This window comes from Apteryx mantelli, chromosome 3 (genome assembly GCF_036417845.1).
Source record: "Apteryx mantelli isolate bAptMan1 chromosome 3, bAptMan1.hap1, whole genome shotgun sequence".
NCBI classification, from domain to species: domain Eukaryota; kingdom Metazoa; phylum Chordata; class Aves; order Apterygiformes; family Apterygidae; genus Apteryx; species Apteryx mantelli.
This window is the reverse complement of record NC_089980.1, coordinates 131,694,448-131,718,349: the sequence shown is the minus strand read 5'-3', so window position 1 is coordinate 131,718,349 and position 23,902 is coordinate 131,694,448. Positions and strand designations below refer to the sequence as shown.

General features: G+C 37.7%; 1 protein-coding gene across 7 annotated transcripts in view; it reads left to right on the top strand.

Annotated features, from left to right (window-relative positions):
- The window catches only part of ITSN2 (intersectin 2), an 83,629-nt gene that overhangs the window by 27,239 nt on the left and 32,488 nt on the right, over positions 1-23,902 (top strand). For 4 of the 7 annotated variants that reach the window (XM_067294367.1, XM_067294364.1, XM_067294366.1 and 1 more), the window contains exons 3-18: positions 4,406-4,498; positions 6,264-6,327; positions 6,973-7,128; positions 8,078-8,241; positions 9,625-9,825; positions 10,110-10,206; positions 11,759-11,901; positions 12,619-12,682; positions 14,537-14,674; positions 14,786-14,871; positions 15,770-16,032; positions 16,764-16,913; positions 17,098-17,238; positions 18,037-18,124; positions 18,741-18,880; positions 21,726-21,862. In XM_067294367.1, the coding sequence (XP_067150468.1) occupies positions 4,406-4,498; positions 6,264-6,327; positions 6,973-7,128; positions 8,078-8,241; positions 9,625-9,825; positions 10,110-10,206; positions 11,759-11,901; positions 12,619-12,682; positions 14,537-14,674; positions 14,786-14,871; positions 15,770-16,032; positions 16,764-16,913; positions 17,098-17,238; positions 18,037-18,124; positions 18,741-18,880; positions 21,726-21,862 (2,125 nt within the window). The remainder of the gene's footprint in view (positions 1-4,405; positions 4,499-6,263; positions 6,328-6,972; positions 7,129-8,077; positions 8,242-9,624; positions 9,826-10,109; positions 10,207-11,758; positions 11,902-12,618; positions 12,683-14,536; positions 14,675-14,785; positions 14,872-15,769; positions 16,033-16,763; positions 16,914-17,097; positions 17,239-18,036; positions 18,125-18,740; positions 18,881-21,725; positions 21,863-23,902) is intronic. The other 3 variants (XM_067294371.1, XM_067294370.1, XM_067294368.1) reach the window with 2 other exon arrangements.

Below are 23,902 nucleotides of genomic sequence, written 5' to 3'. Positions count from 1 at the left end.
TAAAAAACTAGCTCACAAAAAAAAAAATTGAAGTAAGAAAGATTAAGAGGTGTTATAATTTTTATCTTAATTAACACTGATGAAGGACAAACATGATCATGTATCCAGGTAATGCTTGTCTTCCTCGGAAGACAAATCATAGCACAGCCATCGGGTTGAGAGGAGTGATTCTTCCCTGCTGTTTGGTGCCTACAGACCATATCTGGAATACGCTGTCCTGTTCTGGACTACCAGTATGAGACAGATACTGGAGCAAGCAGAGCAGAAGTTACTGAGATGATCGGGGGCTTGAGCACGTGATGTACGAGAAGAGGCTGAGAGCTGGCTTTGTTCGTTAGGAAGTGAAAACTAAGGAGGAGGATCTTATTGCTGTCTTCAGTTACCTAATGGGAGAGAAAGTGGAGCCAGGCTTGTCTCAGAGGTGCTCAGAGAAAGCACAAGCTGTGATGGACGCAAGTTGGAAAATGGGAAATTCAGACTAGGTTTCTAGTTGCGTATTGGGATATGAGTTGGAAAAGAGAAATCAGTGAAACCTTTATATATGATGTGTTGGTGAGACTTGAATGTGCATATACTGGATCCCTACCAAAAAGATTTATTTATTTTTATACCAAGTTTTTTGATTGTCCAATGAATATTGACCTGTATTTATAAAACAATGATGTGTTCTATTCAGTCTGTCTTAAATTACTTTAGGTTAAAACTTAGTTTTCTGGAGCTTTCTACGTTCAATTGTAGAGAAGTACCAAAAATCACACTGCTAGCCTGGGAGAACTGTGCTCACTCTCAGGTATGCTGCTCTCTAGATCCTTTTATCCTGCTGAGGAAAACATTACTTTTTAGGCTTAGCCACTTGTAAGGAATCACAGCTTTGTAAGGACTTTGTTTGGATACTGTCTTGCTTTTTTTCCACTGCTTTTCTCGTTTCTCATTTCTGGCTGGAATACAGTGCATGTTTTCTCTTGACCTTCTGAATTAAGAAACCTAGTGCTGTGATAACTCCTTTTAAGCATCTTAAATTTCAAAATATTATTGGATGTTGATAGGTTGGTGTTGCTAAAATTGTCTGAAATGAATGTTTTCTTTTCATGTGTATTCATAAAGTATACATGTTTTTATGTTTTTACTTTAAAGTAGAACAACTGAATGATGCGGGAGTTGTTTTGCTTTGGTATTTAAGGTCCATTACACTACTCTCTTCCAGGGCTACAAAAGCCTTGATAGATGAGAGCATATCTCTATGGAATTACTCAGTCATCAGAAAAAACAATTTCAGTCCCTGTCTCAGGGACAGGGAAAATCTGAAAATTTTCTTACCTTTGCAAAGAAATTATTTGCAGGTTCATCTTTTCAGGGTATGTGTTCAGTGAGTTTCCTGAAGCATTGGTGACATGTACTTCTGATAGTACGTATGCTCATAGCTAATGCTTTGACATGACCATAGCTACTTGGAGATTCTTTGCACTGTCTCACTGGGACTACATTAGAAGCACTCGTTGCTCTAATAGTGTTGGTTGCAGTCAAGGATTTTCTTTTTTGATGAAACTTATACTGGCAAAAAAAACTGTCATGGAGATAGTTGTTCTATTAATAAAGAAATACTTCTGCATATTCAGGAATTAATACAGGCTGTGCTAGTAACAGCATCATTTTAATGGTAGGATGTGCCTACAGGCTTTCTATTATAGCTGTACTGATCTTTTTTTTTTCTTTTTTTTTTTCCAGCTAAGTTAGGATCAGCAATATGAAATATGAGGTCAAAATTGCCCACTCGACCAGGTTTTACCTTTTAGAAAGCTCTGTGTGCTGATCTCAAGGTTATTGGGGCAATGATGGCATTCCTGTGCGTGGCATCTCTGCATGTTAGGGAAAAGCGATAGCAGTCTTCTGAGACTGAGCATGCAAAAAATGTAGTATGCAGATAACGGTGAGATTCTTGTGGAGCGTTAATGAAGGAGGGTGTAAACATGAGTGAAGAGTAGGACACAAACATTGAAACACTTCTTGAACAAGATGTTGAGGGTGCTAAGTTAATGTTAATTGTCATACAGCCACAGGTGTGAAGATCTGGTGTCTCTTTACACTGCAAAGTTTTGGCGCTTTTAAGACAATACCATGTAGAACTTCAAATGTCAAGTTCTACAGGAAAACTCGTTTACCAGACTTTATTCAAAGGGGTGTTTTGTTGAATTTGCGCTGGAATATGAAATCAGGAGAGTTTCAAATTTGATTGCCATCTTCTGGCTCCCTTTGTGACATATTTATATCATATATTTATATTTAGACTCCTTTAATCCGAAGAAAGAAGTAAGCCTCTATTTTCCAAAGTGGGGGTTCTCTCAGCATGCAGAAAAGCTCTTTAATTGAGGCTATACTCAAAAAGAAAAAAAAATAGATCCTCAAGACTAACACTTGGAGGACCTTTACCAACTTCTTGGAAGTAGGGTGAGCATCTTGTCAGGGATCTCAGCCAGTAAGTGTCCAAAACAGCCCGGTTTATGGAGGCACCAGCCAGGTGGAGGTCCTCAGTCCAACATGCTGATTTGTGATTCTCTCTCTCTCCTCCCCTCCTGTCCCCCCAAGCCCTTTCCCTTCTTGGAAAAATACTGAAAAATTCCTCTAGGGTGTGTTTCAAAAGGCAGGTTTGCTCTGGGAACAAGGCATCTTTGACTGCGGTGGTGCTGAGACAGTGGACAGATGGGCCAGCCTGTAAGCCTGGGCAGCCAGAAGCTGTGTGCTGAGCGGACAGTGCCGTATTTTATATCCCGTCCTTTCTGCTTCCTCCCAAGTGGGATGTCTTGTGTATTAAATGCATTAAGCGGCCTTCTTTGTACAGAGCTTTGGGAACCCCTGGAGAAGAGGGAAACAAAACTTTGAAGTTGGGTGCTTAAAAATTGCATCCTAATGTACTCCCACCTCTTTTGTCATTCATATTCATGGATTTCTGTTGTTGCTATGGGTTTTTTTGTTTTGTTTTGGGTTTTTTTTTTGTATACTGTATGTCTTTACATACTAAGCAGCAGGGTAAGGAATTCCATGTGTAGATATGCAAGGAGGGTGGTAGTCTTAACACTCTTGCTGAGAGGCGACGTTAAGCCTTTTTGGAAAATGTGTTTGCATATATGCATAAACAAAGACAAGCGAGATGATTCACATTGTTAATATGTATGTACGGGGATGTATGTTAGCTTGCCGTCCGCTAGCTTTGTTGTTAGGGGAAAGGGGGAATTCTTTGGAAAAAAGGCTGGGAAGAGCTCTTGAAGGCAATTTAATTGGTTCTGTTGGCTCTGAAATTAGGTTTATGCGGGAAACGGAAGCACTTTATAGTAACATTCTTTCTAAACACTCTGTGTTTTAAAGCAGCTTATTAATGTCTTATCAGAATTACTATTTATTTCTTTGACTAGTGTTTTTAGTGAGCAATAGGAATATTTGAGAACAGCTTAACAGTTCCTTGGAAGTGCTAAGGCTGAAAAGAATGTATTTTTAGAGATTTTTTTTTTTTAATAACCTTTCAGTGTTGTTTTGGGAGTTTCCATTCAGAGTGTTGGCTAACTCATTGATTGAAAACTTGAATTTTGTCAAAAGCTTCCCAACTAAAACATCATCTTAAAATGAAAACAAATTATTACTGGCTAAGCCCTTTTCCTGCAAAGGACACACACCCTGACACTTTTACAGTGGGATCAGACATATTTGAAAGTCATTCCCAGTTCTATTTGGTATATCAGCACCGCTCTGTAAGCATATTTATTCCTTGCAACTTAGCTTTGTTACTTTGAGGCTATAACGTGTGTGTGTGTGTGTGTGTGTGTGTGTGTATATATATATATATATAACATTATATATATTCACCATTGAAATACGGTAAGTTGAAATCATATCCTATTTAAAAAAAATCCAGAGTGTTGCTACTTTGTCATACGCAAACAATGTATTTTTGCTAGGAATCCCAATTTTAATTTTTGAGCACGGGCCGGGCAAAGCGTGAGCCGGCGTCTGGCAGCTGCGGTGTGTTCCCTTTCTGTCCGGGAACCTTTAAGGGCCGTCGACGGGCGGTTGTTTCCCGGTGAACCGGAGGAGCGTTTGGTTCACACGAAGCAGCGGAGCACTGCGCTTCCTGCCTGGGCCGCAAACAATCGGCAGCAGCAGGAAACTGCTCTGCGCCGCCTTGGAAGGACGGCACGGCTTGTTCGAAAGCCCGGTATAAAGCCACCGGGCTGAAGAATGGGCTCGGCTACCGCTCGCCCATCTGGGAAGCCGGGTTGGGTTTCGTCATATCCTTGCCAAACTGGTAGGAGCTGGGTGGGTCCAAATCTAATTCTGTCTCTCAAGAAACCGAGCTTTGATTTTTTACGAGTGACGTGCTTTATTTTCAAAGATCTTCAATCTGTTGTTTTTTTAGGAGGCCCTAACATATGGGCCATCACCTCGGAAGAGCGGGCAAAGCATGACAAGCAGTTTGATAACCTTAAACCCACAGGAGGCTACATTACAGGTTGGTCTGAGGTTCTGCATTATACATTAACTTCTGTGTACACATGAAGTGGCTTTGTAAAACAGTTTGAAAGCTATATCCTCTTCTAGCCCTTCCTTATGTGACCAGTAACCATACTTTTAGGGCATAAAAGCCCTAAAAAACCCTGTTAAACTTCTGCAAGCTTTAGGCCAAAATCTGGCCCAGCGATACTCTTTTATTAACCCTGACACCCCTGCAGCCAGCAGTTTTGTGCGGTTGTTCTGTCTAGTTTCAAAAAACAAGGAGTATCAGGCTAAACCCGTGCTCTGATGGGAGGCTGCCAAGGAGCGCTCACAGTAGCTACTGTAGCACGGGAGGCCGGTGACACAAGAAGTGGCTCTCTTCAGTCGGAACAGTATTAGAGAGCACTGTGCTCTTAGAGAGCTTTGTTATCCGGGAGGAGGCCTGGGAAGAGATCCCAACAACTTGCACTCGTTAAAGACTGCTGGAAATTTATTAACCCTTGTGCCTGCCGCAAGTTCTGGGTAGGCTGATGGTGTTTTGCAATTGCCTGCCATTGATTACAGTCGCATTCAGGTTTTTCTTCTCTAAAACAGCTGGGACATGCTGCTGTACGCTATAGAATTTGCAGTTTTAAAAATGAAGAATCAGGAAAAGGCTCAAATTCGGTGGCCAAGGATGACTTAATGGATGTCCCCGCTCCTTGCGAGTGGGTGGGCACTAAAGACCAGCCCCGAGCACTTGGACTTGCCTTGCTTCACCACCCTGCAGTCCTTCTGCTCACTCCAGTGCCCCTATCTTTCCTCTTTTTGGGCCACAAAAGACTGAGGAAAGAGCAGGAAGCTGTCAGTTTGGAACGTGCAGATCTTCTGGCTAAGTGATATTGATATATCTATAGATAGATATATCTATAGATAGATATATCTCCTGATTTGGCCAAACAGCACTTGGAGTGTGTTAGTGTGTATTTTGCCACCAGCTGAAACATCTGCAGTCCCAGGGAGTTTGAGCCACATCTGGGCTGCATGCTGCATGTCTGCAGGCTTCGTTGTTTGTTTGGAAAGCACTTAAAATGAAAGGCTCTGTACGAATATAAGGGGAAAAAATGCAGGAAGAACAATCTGAAATCTTCGCTTTAAACATGTCTAATTCACTCCTGAGCAAGCACTAACAGTATTATCCATGTTTTATTATATGTCTGTTTAACAACACAGTCAGTACTGATTGATGTGGAACTTGGTGTGGATTTATACAACAGCTCCCATTCCCTCTCTGAAATGTTGAACTATTGAATGTTTCTCCGATGGATCTAAATATTATTTAGAATATGTTATTTTTTCAAAGTTTTCTGAAGGGGCAGTGCTGGGTCAAGTTAGATTGGATGAAGGAAAGAAAATAGCATGCTCATCCTTTCCTGTAAAAGGAATTAGATCAGAATTAAATTTTCAGTCATTTACATTGTATGGTATTTCTTTAAATCTTGCATCTATAAAAGTCTTGGCAGCTATTGATCTGCGACCTCTTAAAGCCTTTTATAACTATGTGACTCCACTTCTCAGAGCAAAGCGTTAAGATTACAGATTGCATCAATATCTGACAGCTGCTGTCACCCTGGAGTTATGTGGTGCTAAACTTCAGAGAGCTTAGCACCTAGCACGCTGGTCACTCTTGTGGAACCTGATTTGCAAAAGGGTCCTGGGGTCTTCTGAAGATACTGATGTTTGTAAATATCTTCATTCTTTTTTTCTTATCTCTTCATTCTTTTTTTTCTTATTTATCATAGGTGATCAAGCACGTACCTTTTTTTTACAGTCAGGTCTACCAGCTTCAGTCCTTGCTGAAATATGGTAAGTCATTCTTTACTATTTTTTTAAGATAGGACATGTGTAGCATTTGGGTATTATCTTCAGTATGTAGTGTTATATAAAAGATGCTTTCAGCAGTCAAAGTAGGAATGTTGTCTGAATCTGTGTTTTAATTTTACTGAATTTACTGAACATAGAGGAAGGATTGAACCCACATTTGTAAGAAAAATTTAGAAAGATACAGCTTTTTAGTTAAGCATTGGTACAAAGTTAATTCAAATCGGAACATCTTGAACACTGTCTTTAAAACTTAGTAAATGCTTTATGCAAAAGGTAATAATAAACTGTAGGGCATTCGTAGAGGGAAGTGCCTGTTGGAGTGCTGCAAAGGTGTTTGTTAAGCCTTGCCTCAATATTTTAAGTAATAATTTGTAAAAAGAGGTAAATGATCGGTTAATGAATTTCTGGAGGTACCAAATTGAATGTTATTTGGAAAACTAATAATACTAAAAACCTGTAGTAAGATTAAGTTTGGGGAAAAGTTATATGCTACTAAAATGGGAGTGGAAAAAATACCAAAAGTAGAAAACAAAGAAGAAATTTGAAAGCTTTACAATGTGTTAGTAGAAGGTCATTTGTAATACACTGTCATAGTACAGGAACTGGAAAAAATACCGTTCTTTGCAGCAGGTGTATGGAGGTAGCAACACCTGAAGCAGAAATTGTCATCTTTTGTGACTCCTCAGCCTTCACCAGAATACTGCGTTCATTTGGGGTACTTCATTATTATCAAGACGTGCACACACTAAAAGAAACTCAGTGGAGGCCCTTAATAATTAAGGAGTAAGAGGAATTTACTCATGAAGGAATATTAAAGAAAATGCATATTTTGATAAAATGCAAACTTAGTTTCTTCTTTAAACACGTAACGTGAACAGAAAGAATGATCGTGAAATGTTTGCGTCGTGCCTTAGGTTCTATTTTAATGAACAGAAATAGAATGAAGCAATGAAGGGGAAAATATAGCTAAATATTAAGTCTCTATCATTTTCTTGTGATTTTATTCACATCCTTATGCCTGGTCTGTTTAATAAGATTTCAGATTTTGTGTCTCACTTAGCAGCAGTTTTGTCAATTTGATTGTGTATGCACTGTGGCATATATTTCCTGATGTAGTTGAAATTCCTTTGTAAAAGCGCCAAAGGAAGAGGGTGTGTATCTCAGGCTTAAAAATATAATCTGTATACAGTTTTTCATAGTGGTATATAGTGTCTTTAGCAGCTTTCTGAATGACCATGTGTCAGATTCTTGCATTAATTCCTTGCAATGCTAGATACTCATTTAAGGTAACTGATCTGGATAGTAGTACAGCAAGAGGCAGAACTGAGCTGTAACTGTAGCAACAAATGTTTCCTACTGAGCAGGAAAATACTGTTTTTCCAAACATCCTTCTAGTTTCCCCAGTGGTAAGTATTTAGTGAACAGCAACTTTAGAAACTGAATCCTATAGGAGTCTGTCAAGTGACTTATAGTGTTTGTCTACCTATATTAATATACTTTGAAGTCTAGGTAGATCTTCAACGCCCGTAGGTTGGCAAACTAGAAAAATCAAGTTCTGCAAACTTCTGAGGGTTTGTACATTGTCAAAGGTAGAAAATCTACAAATAGTTGCAATATCTGTTGTTTTCTTTTATAAAAAACAATAAATAAAATTGATAGAAAAGCTTCTTATTAAGTGAGAAAGTTGAATTCAAATTTCTTTCTTGTGCGCTTTTGTTCTTTTCTGTTTAAGGGCACTATCAGACCTGAACAAGGATGGAAAAATGGATCAACAGGAGTTTTCTATAGCCATGAAGCTCATCAAGCTGAAATTACAAGGACAGCATTTGCCTATGGTTCTCCCTCCTGTCATGAAACAAACGCCAGTATTTTCACCGTTAATGTCTGCTCGCTTTGGTACTTGTGAACATATAATTATTTAGTGCTCAGAGGTGAAAACCCCACAGTTTTGAGATTCATCTACAGTCAAATATAAGCATTAATTTGACCTCAGTTGTTGAGTGGATCAGTAAAGAAACAGGGATATTCTGATTTAGGAACTTTGCAAAACCTCTTTCTTGAGATTGAATGAGCTCCCCACACTTTTGATAATTTCATCCTTTGTAGAAATTTAGTAATACAGAAATAGTATAGACCTCACAGAATAACCTTCTGTTGAATTTTGACACGAGGTGCAAGAAGGCTGTTCACATCTGCCGTGTGACTTGCAGCCTGTCATTCTGTACTGAGGGTCTTTTCAGTCTCCTTCCTACTCATTCACCAATTTTATTTTTTATTTTTTTATCCTAAACTTAGCAAAAGCCAAAATTCTGGTAGGACAGTTGATTTTAAATCATTTTTTTCAAAATGAATCAGACTGCTTATTTTGATTATATGATTAATTTATATGATTAATTTAATACAATTATCTAACTTTTTTTCCTCTTCGCTGTGTTCTGGGATTCAGTGCATACCTGCCAGTTGATATTTTGTTTTATTTGTACAAAATACATGTAATGTATGGGCAAAATATATGTAATGACTTCTTCTAGACTACAAAATACAGCGTACATTTCTGTGTGCATGCACTGAAATTAAATGTGTGTATATATTCATTACATATGTGATTTAAATTGTCTGCCCAACACAAAATATTGTATGCGTGTCTGCATACAGGCTCATTCATTTGTATCATAGCTGCGGCTGGCATATAGTTCTTTAATGTTAACCTTCCATCATCTCATCTGCATCTTTCCTTCTCCCACAAGATTCAGCTAGTAATTCCAGTGCACTGATTAGCTTCAGGCAACTACTTTAAAGAAATCATTTGCTAGCCACGTGTCCCTAAATACGGACTTTTCACCCCTTACAGATCCTTCCAAGGCTTAGAAGAGACTCAGTTCAGAAGCAGTGTGAGCATTTTTTTAGAACAGAGGTTGCCACAGCTTTGAGTTCGGTTATAACTCTCTCTCAAGGGCCAGACATAGCAGGGCTTGTAGAAGACGTAACTGTATTGGTGGTAATAAAGAGTGAGATCTTAATGTTTTGTGAGATACTAGCTAGGTCTACCTTGAGAATGAATTGCTTGGTAGGAGTTTTTCTTTCATGTTCTTCAGTATTTTGTGTGTTCTCTGTGAACTGTTATCTAAACTTTAGAGAAAAAGTAAATTTTGCACATGAGCATCCATTTTTAGCTTGTTGTCTTTCTTGATGGGTGTAGTTTCTGCCTAGCATAATGGAGCCAATGTCTTGCTGGAGCCTCTGCAATATTAAATCATGAATTGTTTGAATTTGCTCTAGGAATGGGTAGTATGCCAAATCTGTCCATGCCAACATCTATGTCTATGATCACACCGTTAGCTCCCGTGTCCTCTCTGACCTCAGTGACTTCCATTCCTCCGTTGGTCATCTCTGCTCCCCTGGTACCTTCTGTCAGTACCTCGTCGTTGCCAAATGGAACATCCAGCCTCCTTCAGCCTTTGTCCATACCTTTCTCCTCAAGTAAGTACAGTTTAATTCAGTACTCGCTTTCAGAGATATGCATCTCATTTTCTCTATGGGTAATTTCATACTGAAATACTAATCATTGCATATGAATTTAAAAAAAATGTATTTTATCTAATGTTCACATTCATAGAATCAGTTATAACTAGTTAATCTTAGAAAGAAGATACTGATTAACTTTTCTTACTTGTATCAAATCTTGAGTATTAATTATAAAGCATTACCTTATACCTGTTTCGTTATAATCTTTTGTTCTGTTTCTTTTTGTTTCTTTGTTTCAGCACTGCCCCATACCAGTTCTTTTGCTCCCATGACAGGAGGGCTTGGTGGTACTAATATACAGAAGGCACAGTCACTAATTGATTTAGGATCTAGCAGGTATGACGGTTAAGCTTGAAATGATTATATCTTAAACTTGAGTAGTGTGCCTTTTAAAAATTATGCAATGTTTGTTTGTATTTTCAAAGTGTATTCGTAAAAAAAGAATTCTTAAATTTACTGAAAATGAAATTTAATATATTTTAACAAAACTGTCCAAAGTAGATGAGGAGTTCAAACAAGAAGAAGTTGTGTCAAAAAATAAGGGAACGTACAACAGTAGTAAATAGAAGTAAAACTGATCAAGTGGCTATAAAAGCAATGTTTATGAATTGATGTGCTCATTTGTTTATAAATGGCACCACATAATTAGCAGGCATGTAGAAAGAGTATTAGTAATTTATCTGTGAATTCATTTTCTGAATAATGGAAAATTGTCTATGACGAAGCTCTAGAATCAATTAAATAGAGCAGATGATGACAAAGACTTACAAAGTGGTTTATCTAATTGGGCATTTAAGGAACAACCTCCCAAAAGACAATCCAGAGGGCATTTCAGCCTCTGCTCGAGCCCGGAAGGTGATTCAGAAGAGCTTGTTCCTCTCTGCTGCTTACACAAGGCGTCTTGGATGAACACGCATCTAACTTTGGACTCCTCATATAGACACCTGATGTTAGCTGATGTTAATAGGATGATTCTGGGCACAATGTGTGCCTGTAATCATCTCTTTTTATTTTATTATTTTTTTTAATCAGAATGCTTTCTACAAGTGCTGTCGCAGCGTTGCGAAATAGATCCTCTGCAGTGTTATTGTTGACAGCGTTCTCACCATCACGTCATCTAATTTAAAGTGCATCTATCCAACATAGTGCTGGAAAGGCTTTGTGTATGTTAGCATTCCTACTTTTATTACCTCAAGTGACACTGCAAATAGTGTTTTACTTGGGAGAGTAGAGAATTACCTTACCAAGCCAGGAGGTGCCCGATTTTGTCTGATCTTCAAACATGGAAAACTATGAAAATCACAAGTGTTATAGTTAGAAGCTGTATAGGCACAACCAAGCACTTGGTCAGCACTATTCTGCAGAAACACAGTGAATAGGAAAAACTGTTTAGCCTGTAATTGTCGCTAATAGAAAGACAAAGGGAGAGATGGAAATAGTGGTTTCAACAACTTTACAAGCAGCTTTTGGCTGCAAATTTATCAGATTTTTTTTTTGTTCATGGTTTTATGTTTTTTATTCATTTACATTCCTCTTAAGTTTATTTCGACGTTTATCTCATGCTTCACAGTTCTTTTAAACATCCTTGTGAAAGTTAAGATGCTTTCCTGTGCTCTCCTATAGTATTATGTTGCAGTGATCCATGAGTGAAATATGTGACGTAAATGCCTGTGATACCAAGGGGATAGGGTCTTTAATCCAAGAATTTCTTTTTAGATATGTGTTCCTAATTTCACAGTAGAATTTTATATTAATGTTGAAAATATGTATAGTAAGTTAGCAGAGGTAAAACTTTGGGGAAGTTTTTTTCATGTTCCCAGAAGATGCTGCATTTTCTGTTCCAGTGCCTGCTTATTAATTAACTTTTTTCTTTTTAATTATATTGCAGTTCAAATTCTTCCTCTAGTGCTTCACTAACTGGGAATTCACCAAAGATTGTATTCTCAGACTGGGCAGTTCCTCAGGCCTCCAGATTAAAATACAGGCAGAAATTTAACAGTCTTGATAAAAGCATGAGTGGATATTTGTCGGGTGAGTATGGCTTTTGATGTGGAGGGGGGAAGACAACAGTGTTTTCTGCCTCTGGAACCTGGAAGGCTTGGGGATGGAATCCTGGCTTGCTAAAATGGTGGAAGTCTTTTGACTTAACAATTTCAGCTTTGATTTCACATGTTAACATTTGGATCGTTAGGAGAGCGTTGGGCGTAAAGTCAGTATGTATGTCTGTAGCTGACCAGATTTCTCATCTCGAGTACTTACCAAGCCTCTGCCTCAGTTTTCCAGTCTGTAGAGGGGAGGACACTTCTCTCTTTTGAAAGGGACTCTTAATACTTTTCATTTTGTTCAGCTAATTTTGGGCTGAAGGTTTCACTTGTCTGCCTAGCAAGGTGTGTTGTTCTCTGTCAACTAATAAAAGTTGACGACTTTCCAGCTTACTAGCTCAAACTTAAGGCAGACCATAGCTGTTACAGGAACACAGCTGATGCAGATTACCATAAATACTCATTTTCATGTCAGTTTTTCAGTTCTGAGCTTTGAGTAAAAAAAGCACCCAAGAATACTTAAATCTTGTTTGGATTGTAGTACCTGTTGTTAAGCTTGTAAATAATACCAACTGTTAGCCATTAGTGAAAGTGGATTAGATTAATATTAAAAAACTGCTTGTCCCAGTTTATGACCTGTTTTGCTACATGTGAATCTTTGGACAAAGTATTGCTTTTTGTTTAATATTGTAATCTCTTCACTAAGGATTTCAAGCAAGGAATGCCCTTCTGCAATCAAACCTTTCACAGACTCAGCTGGCTACTATTTGGTAAGTTTAGTTACTGATTATGAAGTCAAGGCACTTATAGCATTAGGGAGGAAAGGTGCCTTATTCAGCACGAATTTATGAAGGGACACCATAGATCTAAAATCATAAACTGGAACTCAGCTACTACTTAAGCTGCTTTGTTCCTTAGTAAATTTTCAAAAGGCTACTCTGCTTAGTATGATCAGTGTTTTACTCTTTGTTGAACTCTATACACACAGATACCGACTTCAATTTTAGATTCAGTGATGAGCTGTTTAAGTTGAGCTGAAGGTCTGTTTGTTTTAAAAGTAGTCTTCTGAAACAAAAGATAGTCTGAGCTTGTTAGTTTTAGTATATAATGAGAGGTATTAGAAAAGCAGTAGCTCTTCAGATTTTTGTTTCCTGTAGTTTCCGTAAAGATATCTACGTATTACACATTTGTTAAGACTTGTCTTTGCTGTGATGTAAATAGTTGCAGTTGTCTGAAAGCTTGAATAATCTGCCTTTGAGCTGTTAGATATAGCAATTTGGATTTTGCCTGTAGATGTTTATGCATAAACTCAGATGTTTATGCATAAACTTTACTGTCCCAGAGGAATTTACACTAGCTTTGCGCTTTACAGATCTCTCTGAGGCAGTTCCCTTTTTTCTTCTTTTCATCTTTATCTCGGGGGCAGTCATTTGTTTGTCTCTACCAGCAGCAAGTTGAAATATTCCCCATATTAGTTTAGCTGATTTGGTTGCATGCTGTGAGGGCGAAAATAGCGTGTCAGGCTGTATTCACTCGCTCTGGAGTGGATGAATAAAGCAGGTACACAGTGACTGTTCTCCTCCAACATACCTAGACTGAAGATATCGGTAGCCAATGCAAGGAGGTCTGTGAACCCATTCAGAGGATTAACTGGCTAAGTCACAGTTTTGTCCAAAGTAAGGAAATACTGATATTTGTACTGGTGTAAGGTATTCACGGTAGTTACTGTATAATGGTAATGTTATGCGTGAGTAGTTTTGGTCTGTCAGCCTAATAAAAATCTCATTTCATCATCTCTTGCTTTTGTTTTTTTTCTGGATTTTTTTTCTGCTTAATACTTTTTGATCAACTGTGTGTGTGGAAAAAAATGGCATGAGCAGTTATTTTATTAAGCATTTCAACTCTGTTCAGTCAAAGGACACATTCCTGCAGTTATATTTACATAGAGTATTCTTTGAGAGAGGTTCCTGCTTTCTTGCCTCCATCTCTGGAAGCATTTCATGGTTTTTCCCCTGTGTGGCAAGCATTTTAGGTACAAGGAAGCTAATGTTATGACTGTGTGTTCTGCCTCCTTGTTAGAGAGGGCAGGTGATCCTTTTCCTGCCTTTTGCAAGGAGCTCTGCAGTAGCTTCCATCTTCCCTGCAGCACTGGCAGCTGCACTGCCATGGAGACACAAGGGGGAAAAAAAATTCTGTGCAAAGGTTCCTACAGTGGAAATTGGATGTAATTTTATATAATGCTTTTTTTAAGGGAAGAATGAGTTTAAAAAATGGGTTCTGTCATGTAGGGCTGGTTAAGAACAGGCCTGGATTCTGTTCCCAGCTCTTGCATTGGTGATGCAACAAATCAAAGTCACTTAACCTTTCCTATCCTCATTTACCTTTTTTAGTTCTTTTTTTTTTTTGTGTGTATTTTGCAAAAACATCTTTATAACAGCATATTATTAAACAGAATAATATCTCCTTTTATCCACTGTTGATTTTAGTAATTCTAATTATCTTTACACATCATTTCACAGGAATTCTCCATTGAGAAAAAATTATTTTACAGTAAATTGTTTCAGCTATCATTTGTGAGCGATTGATGTTTAGTTCTAATTAGAATTGTTATTAAAACTGTGCAGGTCGCTGGCTGATATTGATGGAGATGGACAGCTGAAAGCTGATGAGTTTGTGTTAGCCATGCATCTAACTGATATGGCCAAAGCTGGACAGCCTCTGCCACTAACTCTGCCTCTTGAACTGGTGCCACCTTCTTTCAGGTGAATTACTGAGGACAGTGAAACGTAATATATTTTCAGTGGAATTGTTTTCTACAAACAAAATAACTTTGTGTTATTTCTCCCCCCCCCCCCCCCCACACACACACACAGAAGTGGAAAATACACTGAAAATATAAATGGAACTCTGCCATCTTACCAGCCTGTGCAAGAGGAGGAGCCACAGAAAAAACAGCCAGGTAAAGTATGGTTCTTGGTCTCATTCTTAATGTATAGGGCTGTCTTCAAAGGGTACTGAAACATATAGAAGGTAGGAGACATAATTAAATCCCAAAGGGGCTTCATTTCAGAAGCTAGATCCTGTTCATCTTGGGTGGAAGGAAGGTCATTAAGAAGATAGTCAGCCAATTACTGCTAATAAAATTGAGAAAGCAGAGATAGGGGCTATATTTAGCTTAGGAAAGGAGAAGTGCGCTGTTCTCAGTAGCATTAATAATGTATTTTGGAAAAGAAATCCTTCATGGCCAAATATTTCTGTGACGTGGAAAAGTTGTTGGCATTACTTTGTTCTGCTCGTGGAGGATTTTGAAACCAAGAGATCCCAGTGTTGTTCAATTACCTGAAAACTATGCTGTGTACAAATTATATATAGATTCTGCTGTCATCTTCCAGATGCTACTAGCAAAGATCTCTTAAAGAAGTGTATGACACAACTTGATTCTCTTTTTGGAAGGGTGGTTGCTTAAAGCCTAGGTCATTCCTGTGTATCTCTTCTTATCCTATACTGCAGTAATTGAGCTTGATCCTGTTTTGTTTCCTGCTGTTTTTAACTTCAGGATAATTTTCAGAGAACTGCTCTTCTTAAAAACTCCTTCTCAGTGTATTAATGTTTCTTGCGTAATGGAAAACCTGTTTCCTTTCAAGAAGAGTCTTTTGCTAGTTTATAGAAGCATTAATACTGACATTTTTAAAAGGAAAAACAATACTTTAATGAATGCATATTGCTTAAGTTATCCATGATCCAACAACCTCAGCTCACCAATAAGAAAGTATATATCATTAGGGGCATAACAGAGGTACTTGTTTGGGAGCAATATTTTATATAGGACAGAACTGAACTACCTTTCCTTATTTTAGTGACATTTGAGGACAAAAGGAAAGCAAACTATGAGAGGGGAAATATGGAGCTGGAAAAACGCCGTCAGGTCCTGCTGGAGCAGCAGCAGAGAGAGGCGGAACGTAAGGCTCAGAAAGAAAGAGAAGAACAGGAGCGAAGAGAGCGGGAACGTCAGGAGCAGGAACGGAAAAAACAACTTGAAATGGAAAGGCAGCTGGAGAGACAACGAGAGCTGGAAAGACAAAGGGAAGAAGAAAGGAGGAAAGAAATAGAAAGGCGGGAGGTTGTTTTCTTGAAATTATATTTTAATGCTTTAAGGAATGTGTACATGCATATAGTACCCACTTGATGGAGCGTTCAGGATTTGACTGTTGGCTGTGGCTCAGTGTCCGTGCCTGGCTATTGGCAAGCTGTTTTGGAGACTATCATTACTGTCTGAAAACTCTATATCTTTTTTTAAATGAATGAGGTGTTGGTATATGTTAAAGTTTTCAGATATTTCACAGCACAGGTGAGATTTTCTTGGACGGATTTCTTAGAAACCTGTTAAAAAAAAAAAAAATTTTAATCTGTATCCTAAGCAAGATTCTACTAACTCACAATTGATAATATTTTGCCTGCTGATCCTGAGACAGGTTTGGTTTTACTGGGTGTCTCTGGGCATACTAAGACTTGCATATTTTATGTAGCTCTGTGAAATACTCGGAGGTTATGAGTAATATCTGTCACTAATACACTCATTTATGCACATAAATTTAAGAAAAATTTTAAATTTATGTGCATAAATGTTTTATGTGCATAAAGTTTTTCTTCATCAGGAGTTAGGTGCATGGCATGAAGAGTCCTATAGCATCATTGCCTCTGTTCTTTGATGCTGAAGTATATAAAAATCACTTGAAAAAAGACAATTCTTTACATTGCTGTTACACTATTTACAAGCGAGCATATTATATTGAATAATAGTCTCTGTTTTGTATCTCCATTGTGATTAAGACTGATTTAATTTCTCTCTAGGCAGCTAAGCAAGAACTTGAGCGCCAACGACGATTGGAATGGGAGAGAATTCGTCGCCAAGATCTTCTTAATCAACGTAACAGGGAACAAGAAGAAATTGTCAAGTTGACCTCTAGGAAGAAGAGCCTTAATCTTGAATTAGAAGCCCTAGTAAGACACAAATTTCATTACCTATCTTTAAATGAAGTACAGTATTTTAAAGCACGTGCTGCTTAGAATATACATTCATGTCCTGTAAGGAATTTTGCTTTGCTTTGGGTGAGCAATTCAAAGGAGATGTCTTGGGTTGTTTTAAGAATTGCTCATGTATAATTTTCTTTTGATTTCTTTCTAGACGGACAAACATCATCAGATCTCAGACAGATTGCAAGATATTCGAAGCAAAAAGCAAATTCGGAAAACTGAGCTGGAGGCTTTAGATAAGAAATATGACCAAGGAATTATGGAAGTCAAGCAACTACAACAACAGCTTCAGGTATGTAGCTTTCATTTAAGTTTGTAACTCTTCTTTGTTTCCCATTCTGTGTTTCTGTACCGCTGTTGATAATAAGTTTCAGTAGGGAGGAATAACGAATCAGTTTGATTACAGTGCGGAGAGGAAATTGGCAAAGCCATCGACATTCCAGAGGCTGTTAATTTTCTTTGCAGTGCTAAAGAAATGATTACATGTGCTGCAAGTTGATAGTAGAATGATGACAGTAATCAAAACCTCAGCCACACTTTTATAAACAGGCAACAGAGACTTCTCTTTAATTATGGATTCTTATATGGCTCCAGACACACATTTTTGAGGAATATTTTTCTGTATGGAGAGCAAAAAGTGCGAGGCTGAGTTAGTCTTTTCTCCAGGCAGAATTAGCTTTCTGTTCTTGTTTTGGGGGATTTTTTTTTTTCTCCTTCAAATAACAAGACATGAATTACTTCAAAATAGCTAACTGCTATCTGCTCTTGTGTGTCAGAGCAAGTTGTTGTTCTATGTTAGATGTGAGGCGGTCAACATAATGTTCTCGTGATAATATTTATACTTCTAGGAAGTCTGTTAAATGTGTCTTTTCCATCTGTGTTAATGTTTGTGGGTTGAAAAGATTTAATTTTTAATAGTATTTATATTGGGAGTGTAAAAGAAGTCAGTTTTTCCTCTTCCCCGTAATGAAAATATGTAACAATGTTTAATTAACATGAATTTAAATTATATTTGAAAATTTACCCCATTTTTAGTTACTGATATATAAACAATATTAAAAATTTGTTATGTTCTCTCCAATATCTACAGGAGTATCAGAATAAACTAATCTATTTAGTTCCTGAAAAGAAATTGTTAAGTGAAAGAATTAAAAACATTCAGCTTGACAACACTCAGAGTAAGTGTCTGCAAATGAGTTCTCTTTGGTTTTCATTGCCAGTTTTTCATCACTCATAGAAAAGATTCAAAGATATAGGGGTATTAATCAAACCATTTATATTGTTAGTGTATGGCAACTTAAAATTGTTATATCTACTTTCTTATTTCCTTTATGTTCTAAATGCAGGCAAACAGAGATATTTTCCTGAGAAGGCAAGGATTTTGCTTGAAACTCTATTTATGCAGACTGTACAGCACACAGATACTATGATCCTTATTAACACCTTGTCTTTTTTGGTAGTGTAAAATCAGGAGAGTTCATTTACATAAAATTTACACTGGTCTTTACACTAAAGCACTCTAGAAGTCCCCACCTTCAGAAGCTTCCTATGGATCAGTCTAAAATGATATAAAAACAAATTGCAAATTATTTTTTGGTATATATTAGATGTAATGTCTGTGAGTCTCAGGTGTTGGGCCCAGCTCTTCTCTGTACTCTATAAGAACAGAATAGTAAATCAGGGAATTTCTGTGAGAACAGAGATGCTGAATTTGGAGTGTATGTGTATTAGGAAGAAGTAAAATAATTCATGAAAACACAAATCCTTTTAAAAGGCTTGTTTTTCCTTCTGCAGGTACAGGGATCAGTTCAGTTCACAGGAAGTCCTTAGAAAAGGAAGAATTATGCCAAAGACTTAAGGAACAACTAGATGCCCTTGAAAAAGAAACTGCTTCTAAACTTTCTGAAATGGATGCATTTAACAGTCAGCTTAAGGTAGGTGCATTTCTCTAAATACATAGTGTTACACTGGTAAGCACTATCTTTGTTTTTCTGTGCAGTCATAAAGATTGATGGTAGTTCCACCAGGTTGTGGGGTTTTGGGGGGGGTTGTTTGTTTGTTTGTTTTGTGCTGGTCTTTTACATAGCTCCACTTCCAAAAGCCTTTCCCAACTTTGAATGTCAAATAAGAATTACCAAAGGTCTTGCAGCAAATAAATAGTGCAATAAAAATGCATTTTAAACTAATATATTAAAATACTAACATCTTGCTAATCATTGCTTTGCATGAATCAACTATTGCTCACTCTCAACCTGTGCCCTCTAGAATTTGTTTTGAATTGGAGTCAAAGTTTCTCAGGCCCTTGCAAATTCTGCCCCTATGATACTGAGGTTTTATTGACTACCTTTTTTGAATTGTGGATTTAGTATTTAACTTTTAATAAAAGAAATACAGGGTTTCACAGTACATCATACAAGATCTGGTGGCAGACTCAGGTGCTGTTCTATAAGTAACATAGGCCACTTATTTGTGTAGAAGTTAATAAACGCTGGCTACTGGACCTGAAGGCATTTTTGTTTCAGAGACGACTCTTGACTCACCTAAAAATGCATGCAGTTTTCAGGCAGGCTCGCACGTATCCCCTTAACTTTATTTGCCAGGTTATTCATAATGGCAATGATGTGGACTTTATTCTGAAGTAATGGTTTTATGTTGGGCTAATGTGAGGGCCGTACACCATTCATTAAAAAGAACACAAGGAAAAATTTGTAGGCATTTAAAAAGTGTGTTTTTCTTTAGAAGATGCCTTCATGTAACATTGGTTACATGTGTTTTTAGTTACTCATTTACTTGCATGGCTTGCTATGTTCAGTGAGTGCATCCACAATTGAGCCTTCCCTAAAATATGTTTTTAAAAATACATTGCAAAGTTTAATTGGCTTTTTATCTGCCTTATCTTACAGTGTGAGAATATGGATGATTCTGTTCTTCAGTGCCTTTTGTCTCTGCTAAGCTGTCTCAACAACCTCTTCCTCTTACTTAAGGTTATTTTCTAATCTTTGGCTCTTCTGCTTTTTAATTATTTCGCAGTTTTTTTTCTCTGCTTACCCTTTCTGTTTGGGTATATGACCTCTATTAAACAAATTTTCCTAAAAGAAAATCACTAGGCTTTTTCTTTCTGCTTGCTTATAAATGCTCTTAAAAACTTAAAATGTTACCTGCCTAGAAAGCCAAACTGCAGAATACTGATATCCATCTTACTTGTTAATAGACTGTGTTCACTAAGTTGTTTTACCCAGATATTTTTCTTTTTAGATAAGATAACATCAGGGGGAAAAAAAAAATCTGTCTCAGATGGAAATAGTGTCTTCCTCCACCTTTCCATCTTTTGCTGTCTACCTGTCTCACGTGCATGCGTCCTTGCATCTTGAGCCTGAGTCAGGTGTCAGAGTTTAGAAGAGTCTAGAAATAGCATCAATGCCACAGATGTGACCTATGACATCCCAAATGCAGTGCTATTAAACCTCCAGATTAACCCAGCACTAAAGCTTAATTGCTGTTTTCCCTCAACACTGCTTTTGCCTGCTGGGGTCAGATATCTCATAAATCCTCATAAATTATTCTCAGAATTATTTAACTGACTTTTCCATCCTGCAAAAGGATTATTCTCTCCTTAAAATGAAAACACAAGTTGTTTTTTTTTTTTTATGATGAAAACTTGTTTCCACAGTGATCCTCAAAGTGAGAAGAAAGTATTCTCAGCTAAATATGTTTGGGGGGAAAAAAAGTAAATTGCTGGGTTTAGTTTATTGTTACAGAGACTTGCACTGCTGCAGAAGTCTTGTTATCTTGCCTTTTTCATGTAAATTAGACTGTATTTCTTAGGCAACATGATTATTGGCATAGGTGCATATTGCAGTGGGAATAGGTCATTTTAATTGCTTTATTTGTATTTATGAAAGGTCAGGATATACCTATTGCCTTGCTCAGTGTGTAGCACTAGCATGCCTGAGAAAAAATGATGTAGTATCCCACAAATCATTTGTGACATTGTGAAGGACGTTCTAAAGCATTACTGGTAAAGTTTTGTTTTGTTTTGTTTTTTCTGTAAATCTAATTATCCCAAGAATTCATGATGATGTTTTGCTTGAAAAAGTTTGTAATCAAATAAGAATTGAAGGATTTGATCAACAGGAATGGAATAAAATTATAAAGACTGTAGCGTGAGTTAGTGTCTTTAGGCTACGGCTTCCCACTGTGGTAGGCCTAGTGAATATTTTTATTGGGTTTTCTGATTTTAATATGGGAGTGATCATCCCCGTTCTGCTGGAGTTATTTTTGTCTTCTGTTTGAGCCTAGCACTTCTCAGCTGTATTTTACAGCTGTGAATGAAGAGGAAAAAAGACGGACGGTGAACTCGGGTTTATGGTGTTGCGTTGGCTTCGGTTAAAGCCTGCCTCCTCAACAAACGTGTCTTCTGGTTATTTAAAATAGGCTTCATTGTCCTCATTGTCCTTAGATAATGTTGTGTTTCATTACTCGGTTTCATATTTTCCCATTTCTTCTGTCATATTTCCATTTCCAGCAGGGCCATGACTGGAAGGGCTCCTTGAAAGCCTAAGTTACATAAACGGCTCTGCAAACCTGCCAGCTATTTTTATACTTTTGTTTTTTTTGACTTCCCTTACAGTGACTTTCAGGGGCTATTAATAACTTAATATCATTTTGTCCATTTGTATTAGAACTTGGTTCACAAAGCATTAAAATGCCTGGATGCTTTTCTCAAAAAAAAATAAAAATAAAATTCTTTTGATGTCCTTCATTGTGTTTCCTCATTAGGACCTGAGAGAAAGTTATAACACACAGCAATTAGCCTTGGAGCAGCTCCACAGGATCAAACAGGATAAAATAAGAGAGGTAGAAAAAAGAAGAGCTGAACTGGCACGGAAAAAGCGACTGGAAGATGAGGCTGCAAGGTACCGTGTCCAAAAAGTATCAGCATCCAGTTTCTGAAGCAAAATAATGCTGTGGTGATTTAAGACATTAATTGTAATGAGCAAGAAGTCTAATTGGTAAAAACACATCCTAGTTGCCTTAGAGAAAATTTTTAATATGAGGTACCACTGATATAAGATGGTTTGACTTTCCTCCTCCAATCTGTTTTTATCTTCCTGTTCTTTAGAAAACTTGAAACTAGAAAATTTGAAGTTGATGGATAAATAGTCCAAGTAGTTACTTTTCCTGTAAGGATTTTTAGCTTAACACACAATTCTCACACATTTAAATTTCCGTATACTTTCTGCTTTGTTTTGCTGACCTTGAAAAGATCTGGTCCCTTTGCTTAGAAATGGAAATTCCAATAGAGACTCCAGACAGTTGTGATATTTGTAGTCACCTGATATTTAAGAAAACAGGAGAGACACTGACTGCTTAATTCCCGTATTAATCTTGAAAGTTGGATGAGTGAGCAAATTTTTAGTTTTAAGTTTTGGGTTCTTTTTTTAAAAGAGCAATGAGAAAATTCAAATACGTCTTTAAGAAAGGATCATTTCTTCTTTCATGTATTTGATGCTGTTTTTGCTAAGCCAAGCCTTGTATCAAACACCCAGACTTACTTTTCTCTCTTCTCCTTTTCTTATGGCCTCACTTGCAACTGGTTTTTATTTGCCTGAGTTTTGCCAATTAAGAAATTGTAGCTTTTAGGTTTTGATATTGCCTCTCTTAGGTCTCTCTGGACCTTCTACTATCAGCTGACTGTTTTACTGCTGTAACTTTGGTGGTGGAGTTTAATAGTCCCAGACTGAAATAGTGCCAGGGAATTAGGTGGATGAGTGCTTTCAGTGGTGAGTCCTCAGCTCTGGCATTTCTTTGTTGTACTAGTTTCACTTTTCTTAATCGGGTTTTTCCTATGAGAACAGAAAGTTGCTGTATTTTGTGAGATTTTCTTTTCTGATGATTCTGACTTGCTTTGACAGTTTTGAATGAAACAGAGTTAATAATCTTTAGTATTCATCATTCATGGTCTTAACTCATGACATCTTTTTTCTACAATAATGTGATAAGAATTTTGTAACGTTTGTGGCAGTCGTTTTAAGAGGACAGTACGCCACCCGTACCACGATGTCCTGTTAACTTTTCTGTTGTCTACAACTGTATGAGAGAGGTAACACTATTACTGCATAGCTCCTACCCAACCTTGTCATGGGTCTGAAAACGCAATAAAACGGCTGTCAGATCGGTGGACTTTCCCCACTGACTCGGTACAGCAGCCTCCTCTAGGCGTGATCCCTCGTCAGGAATCCCTTCAGAAAGCTGTGGCCCCAAGGCCAGGACAGCTGGTAAGACCAGAAGAATGGCCTGTCAGCTAAAATGCAGTGACTTTAAGGGTGTTCATCTGGATAATGACTTGTCAGGCAAGATGAGGCACAGGTTAAAATCTGGGTAACTTCACAGAATACAGACGGATTTCCAGATTCTCTCTCTCTTTCTCCCTGCTAAGGAGTGTGGTTTGGCAGCCGAGGGCGTAAACATGCTGAATAGATTGCCACCGCTGAAGACAAGGAAGTAAAGCAGCAGAGATCAATATGCAAAGACTATTTTTATGCATCTGCCAGAGGCTAATTCTGTTATTGAATCTGTTTGGAAATCTTAGTTTGCAATCAAGAGATTTGGATACTACCTTGGCAGAAAGCCTAAAACCACCCTTGTTAAGTTACAGATCACTTCTTGCTCCTAAGAATGTAGGTGAGCAGAAGTGCCCACGGAGGCACTGCACAAGTAACCACGTCACAGCGTTTCTGTAGGAAGACTCTTAATCCGTTTGTTATTTATATGAGAAATATACTGGCATACACATTAGGCAAAGCACAGTCTCCTCCCAAAGAGTTTATGGCCTAGAATGAAAAGAAACCATAACTGTAGACACAGCTTTACTTACAAGTGCAGGTTTTTATACTTACAAGTGCATCTCATTCATTTTTATATCTATGTTTTCCTATCCTCCTTCCTTTTTTAAG